Source organism: Sinocyclocheilus rhinocerous, unplaced genomic scaffold (genome assembly GCF_001515625.1).
Source record: "Sinocyclocheilus rhinocerous isolate Xijiao unplaced genomic scaffold, SAMN03320098_v1.1 scaffold730, whole genome shotgun sequence".
Taxonomy (NCBI): Eukaryota; Metazoa; Chordata; class Actinopteri; order Cypriniformes; family Cyprinidae; genus Sinocyclocheilus; species Sinocyclocheilus rhinocerous.
Window position 1 is genome coordinate 298,922 of NW_015670605.1, and position 6,545 is coordinate 305,466.

The 6,545-nt window shown below is 34.9% G+C and overlaps 1 protein-coding gene across 1 annotated transcript in view; it reads left to right on the forward strand.

Moving 5' to 3' along the window:
- Positions 1 to 6,545, forward strand: part of LOC107734258 (cadherin-23-like) — a 236,996-nt gene that overhangs the window by 146,652 nt on the left and 83,799 nt on the right. The window contains exons 9-10 of the mRNA XM_016546172.1: positions 2,626 to 2,775; positions 4,513 to 4,671. Of these exons, the coding sequence (XP_016401658.1) occupies positions 2,626 to 2,775; positions 4,513 to 4,671 (309 nt within the window). The remainder of the gene's footprint in view (positions 1 to 2,625; positions 2,776 to 4,512; positions 4,672 to 6,545) is intronic.

The following is a 6,545-nucleotide window of genomic DNA, read 5'->3' on the forward strand; positions in this document are numbered from 1 at the left end:
ATATTTACTTTATCAAACTGTTTGGTCAGAAATAGTGGAAATGTTTATGGAGTAAAAAGTATGATAATTAGTTATTGTCTCCCGTAACGTTAAGAAAATTACAGTATCTCTATACTGTATTTTGCGTCTTGAGATTTTTACTTTTATATTTTTCACACTTTTTTTTATTAAATGAAAGAACATTTTTAATTTTGGCATTCATTTTTATGAACCAACATAACAATAACATATTATTAATCACAGGTATTTATTGAAACAGGTTGAACTGATGACAATGATGCCCTCTCATACTGATAAGTCGCAAGCAGGATTGCTAAATTACTGTAATGACACACTCTTTAGGAAGCTTAATGACCAAACAAAAAGCTCATTAAAACCACTGCGATATTCATAATGTTGCTTAATTTTATATCGCCAGCAAAATAACCATGAATACATACTGAATATTCACTAAATCGCCCAGCACTAAGAAATACACTAGTACACATGGTTTGTAGGTCTACCATGTTGGTTTGTCAGTTCCTATGTGTGCATGTGAGATCTGATAAGAGCAAAACCCTCAACCCATCTTCTCCTTTTTGTGTGAGAGAGAGATTACGAGAAAAAAAGAAAGAGAGAAGGAGACTCGAAGAGATGGAGTGATTGTAGAAATAGATAAGTGTGGACTTAGTAGAGATAAGCAGCAAGTAAACACACAGAATAATCAATCACAGATTCTTCTCACCATGCTCAACATTATTGCTTTTTGAGTGTGTTTGCGTATGTGCTTATGTGTGTGTCTGGGTCGATATGTTTGCTTCGCTTTCCATCTGAACTATATTCCAGATATTTCTTCTCGTCATAAGTTGTTGTGACAGCTCACGCACCTCTGTGGTTTTTAGTCAGCGAATCTCTTCGTCAGTGTAAGTTCCAGCTGCCTCACTCACACATTAGCATTGTGTTCAATCAGAGTGTGTGATGCAGTGTGTGTAATGTATGAAAATTGCGCTTTCTAAGATAGTGTTGAGTCATCATAGAATTTATTTTCTGCCATATGTCCTGTCTTCCCCTCACCGGCCTCATGGAAGAGAGAATGACACTAATGAGGGACTTCCTGTCATCTCTCCATTTGCTCAGGATCTCTCTGTACCTGAAACAGCGACGGGAGACAGAAATGATTATTGCAGAACATTTTATTAGTTTTTTACGTAAAGTTTTATTTTGAGTCCATCCAATAAAATCCCTGTCAAAACACACTCTAACATTTGAAAAAAGGATGAGAGAGGAACTTTTTGCAGGTGTGATGTACGCTCAATTTTGCTCATAGTTGTTTTTTATAAGACTTAATGGAGTTTTATCATGACAACTCTTTAGCATGGTAATGGATATGACAATGTTAACATATTTGGTCTTGGCAGAATAGATCTGCTACACTGCTGAATTGCTGATGCTGTTGGTTATTGCTGTTGTTGTAGACTATTGCTGCTGCTGCAAAGCAAGTACAGGAACTTGCTACTGCCAATACATACGCCGATACAGTGCTGTGAGTATTTAAGACATGCTGCTGCTGCACAAGTAGAATACTGTATATAATAACCCGTATTAGATCTATACAGGTGGAGCTGGGGAAGGTGGAGGGCTTCAGAGGAACTCTGATAGCACGCTGTGAAATGCTCTAGTGAATTCTAACCAGCCATTTAGATGTAAAGCAGTGAGCTAATTGGCTGCATATGCAACATGAACCAATCAGCTTGCATCTGTGCTTGCATCATCTAGAGTTTCATGACTCACTCATGATTTGTTGGTATGAACAGTCACAGTTTTCCCCCTCAAATTCCTTTGGAGAAAGGGAAATAGACACAAATCAGAGTTTCTGCAGGTCTTGAAAAGGCCTTTAAAAGTCTTAATTCACACTTTCACAAATTAAGGCCTTAAAAGGTTTTCAATGGGAGCAGAAAGACTTCAATTCATAAAGTCATCGCATTAAATGTTGAATGCACTGAAGAAATCGTTCTTTCTATATTTGTTTTCTAATACATATATCTAAACATCCTTAAATCAAAATATATTTACTTAAGATTCAAATTGAACATATGTAGTTTTTAACAAAGTTACATTTTATTTTTAGTTTATACTTAAAACAAGAATAAATATGTCAATGGGATATTAAAACACATTTTTCCTTTGAATTAAGTTGACTTTTCTGAACCCATTTGCAGATATTTGTTCTTGTTTTAATCAAGAACGTACTTCATCAATTTCATACAAATAAATATCATCTTATGTAATTTTGCTTCTCAAGTAAATGTATCTTGATTTAAGAATTACATTCGGTTTCTTTACATGGTGTTAAAAAGATCTTAAAAAGTCTTATATTTACCTTTTTAAAACCTGTAGAAACCCTGCAAATGAGAGCTTTTAAAATTACAGCTGCATTGCAGCTCAGAACATTTGAGTCAGTTTTGATCTTTTTGAGTCATTCGATTTGAGTCAGTATCTTGTGCAATTTCTGATGCTTATAAGGTTCTTTTTCTTAGGAGAAACACCTGAGAAGGAGACTTGTTTGCTGCTTAGCTATAGACAATGAAATGTTAAATAAAGTAAAAAAAAAACAATGGTGCAAAATTATTTCGTCTGTCTCTACAGGGGGTGAACAGCATGTTTCAGGTGGTCCTGACAGGAAATAACTCTGAGCACTTCAGCATCTCTCCCACCTCAGTGCAGGGCAGAGCAGACCTCCGTGTGCGTGTGGCCATCCCGCTGGACTACGAAACCATCAGGAGCTACAGCTTTTCTGTGAGTGCAAATCTAAATTTCTGAATTTTCAGAATCATTGCTCCAGTCTTCAGTGTCACATGATCCTTAAGAAATCATTCTAATATGCTGAGTTTGTTCTCAATAATTTTTTTTTTATGCTGCATAATATTTTTGTGGAAAATGCAATGTTTTTTTTCAGGATGGAAAAGGCCAAAAGAAAAGCATTTATTTGAAATAGATTTTTTGTAACAATATAAAAGTATTTACTGTCACTTTGGATCAATTTAATGCCTCCTTGATGAATTCATAATGATGAATGATAATTTCTTTAAAAAAAATCTTACTGACCCCAAACCTTTGAACAGTTGTGTATATTCAATATACCAGCAAATATGCATAATGGCCTATGTATATGGCAGTGTTATGTGCAAATTTAATGCTAAATTTAGTGGCATTTATCTAATTTAAGTTGTCTCAGTTGTCTCATACAAATATTCAGAGTATTTAAAGTCAACACAAAACACAACCTATTCTGCATCCATAAAATGCATTTTACAAGTGAAACTGGATATTCATCATGAAAAAAAAAATATGAAGTGGGACTTGATTTTAGCAATTGGCAATTGACCCTTGGCAGGAAGTTTGATTGACAAGTGATCTGACCAATCATAATGCAGAATCTGCCATTTTTAGCAGAACATGGGGTCAGGTGGTTGGAGCAATTGAAAAGTAAGAGATTTTTTAAAAAGTAAAATAAAATTACATTGTATCTTACAAACATCTGCTGTCTTTCCGCTGATAAATCAAGACCAGGAATTTGCAAGCACGTACATGGAGTTGATTTTAATTTTAAGTTAGTTTTATAGGATGTCTGCTAAAATCAGTTCTCGGATTCAGGGAGGATCTTTCTTATGATTCACAGATAACATTACACATTGCATGAACAACAGTAATGCTCTATAAAGCATTGGATCTGTGCCCATTTTATTTGAACATTTAGAATACACTGATAATAGATGATCATGCCAGGATAGTGTTTTTTGAGAAATTAAACAGAGATTTAGAATGGGGAAAATGTAATACAAATAGATTGCTGGTACTTCTATATAGAGAGAGCGGTGTTGTCATGCTGCTGGAGTTCAGCTGTGTTTCTGCAGTTGATTTAGTTTAACTGGCTGAAGCTGCTCCCTGCAGCGATGGACTTATAGTAGCTGAACTGACAAATGATTGCAATCTGCACCAGTATAAAACACACTCACAAATTGTTGTTGACCAGTACAGCAGATTCCCTCAAACAGGCACTACCTCAACCAGTTTGTAGCCTTGTTTCTTGCAAACATCTGTTCCAGTTCATCTAAAAGTAATGTCTTTTGCTCATTTGCCCACGTTTTTTTTGTCAGCAATGAAATACTGCATCACAGAGATATAAAAGTCTCATAAAAGTGTGATATAAATCAGACACTTTAGATTTAATAAACTGGCTCTGTTCCAAAACCTAGTGAGCTGCTTTGCCGTTTAGTGCTTTCATGTAGCTGCCTACTAAGGGAGCATTCTATACAGCACATGGAACACACAAATGCTATGTAAAATTGTTTTATGTATATGATTATTGTTTTTAATTAATATTTTTCAGTATTGAATGAAATATAACGTTCTTCTATCTTGGATGGTGCCTTAAAATACATCCTCCATAGGCAGCTCGCTAGGTGTTTGGCATTATGTGATTTTTTTTATTTTTTTTTATGCTGATGGTAACATTGCTGCTCTTCTCTCCAGCTCTATGCCAACGAGTCTCTATCAGAGCATGTGGGGTTTGCTCGAGTCTTCATCGACCTCGTCAACGAGAACGACAACAGACCGATCTTCAGCCAGACGCTTTATAACATCAGCTTACCCGAGATCACCGCTCCTGGAACATCTCTACTGCAGATAAAGGTGAACACACACACAGATCGCTTTCTCCAGATGTATTACATGATGTTGATCATAACATTGATAAAGTAGGACCCTGTGATTTCCTCAATACGGAAAATGTGGATTGCAGAATCCTGGAATAAAAATGGAATTTAGAGTATGAAGTGGAATGTCATGGAATTTGACCGATTTTGGAATTACGATATAGACTAATGTCTGTGAATACTAAAGCACAAAAAGACTGCTATTTAAATATCTGTATGTTCTGCTTTTCTGTGTGTGAATGAGTGATGCGGTTTCGTCCACTATACATACTCAAGTACGCATGACACTTGTCTGGTGAGGACATGAACATCTGAACTTCATTTCCGGAGAGTTCACTTAACTATTATTTCACCATTTAGTTTGATAAAAACTATTGTCATGTCACTGCATTGAGAATTCACTATTATCTCACCTTTTTATTTGATAAAAAATAATTTACACAGAAACGCAAAGGTCTTTAAAACAATCTGTCAAAATTTTGGTCTAGCTTGAAGAGATTTTCCCAGATGTATATATATTATTTTTGTACAGTAAAATGTACTTCTCAAAGTAATAATAATTATAATTTAATAATAATAATAATATAATAAATTATTAATATAATTTAATAATAACAATAATAATATTTTTGAAGGTGTATCATACAACTGTAAACCTCTGTTGTGTGGGAAAAATTTAAAGGAATTGTTAAATTGTTATTGTAAAATTTGTAATTGTCAATTGTAAAAATTTCGTGATTTCAATTAATTAAACATGCTTTTTAATTACAAAAATTTCATTTAACCATTAAAACTGAAAGCACAGAATTTGGGAAAAATAAAGCAGAATCTGAGAAAAAATAAAAAGAGATTTCATGTGGGCCTAAAATATAATTCTAATAACATTTTAATAATAATAATAATAGCTACTATAATTTAACCATTAAAACAGAATCCAGAACAATTGAAATGGAAAAAATGGAATTTGGGGGGACAAAAAGGAATTTGGGAAAAAATAAAACTGATTTCTGTGTAGTTTCTCTCTGCGTCTCTGGTGGGAAAGCCGTGATGATACATTAGGATGTTAGGATCCTCATCTACAACTCTTTGACATCCATAAGATTCCTCTCCCTTTCACTGTGTCACCGTCATTTATTTGATTTCAGCACACAGACTGTTTCTAGAGTGCTGAAGGTCATCCCACACCAGGAGTATAAATCACCACGAACAACCACATGCAGCTCATAAATTCAGCCTATTATCACTCTCCCTCTGTCACTTTCACTGCTGGACGCTATAGAGATCAATACTGATCGATATACGGTCCAGGCTCTGGATCCAGGGGCTAGACTGGTGTCTGTGCATAAACTAGTCCTAATAATAAAAAACTAATTCTAGTTCAGAGCTTCTGTATTGTGAGGAGCAGTGCAAGATTTTTGTGCCAAAACTCAAATTCACAGAACAAATCAGAAGTGATGGTGCCATTTGCTGGGAAAATCTGCTTAGAACTTTTAAACAAAACTTTCCTGTTTAATGTTTAAGGGGTCATATCATGAGTAGTCAAGTTTTCCTTGCTCTTTTGTGATCAAAGAGTGTGATGTACTATGAAAACACTCTGGAACTTCCAGAACTTCCTCTGCAGTCCAAAAGGAGTAGTTGTGGGAAACAAGCCACAACAGTTAAGATATAACTGTTAATCAGAATTTTGGCCTGTTCATGTTAAGGTAATGTACTGTCATTTAGTTGAATTTGCAAGGTAATTTAGATCCATGTGAGACTTTTTATATGCTGCAACATACACATTTACATACCTGTTAGATACCTGTCAGCTCTGACTCATTATGATGGATCCACCTTTTTTTTCTTAATCTC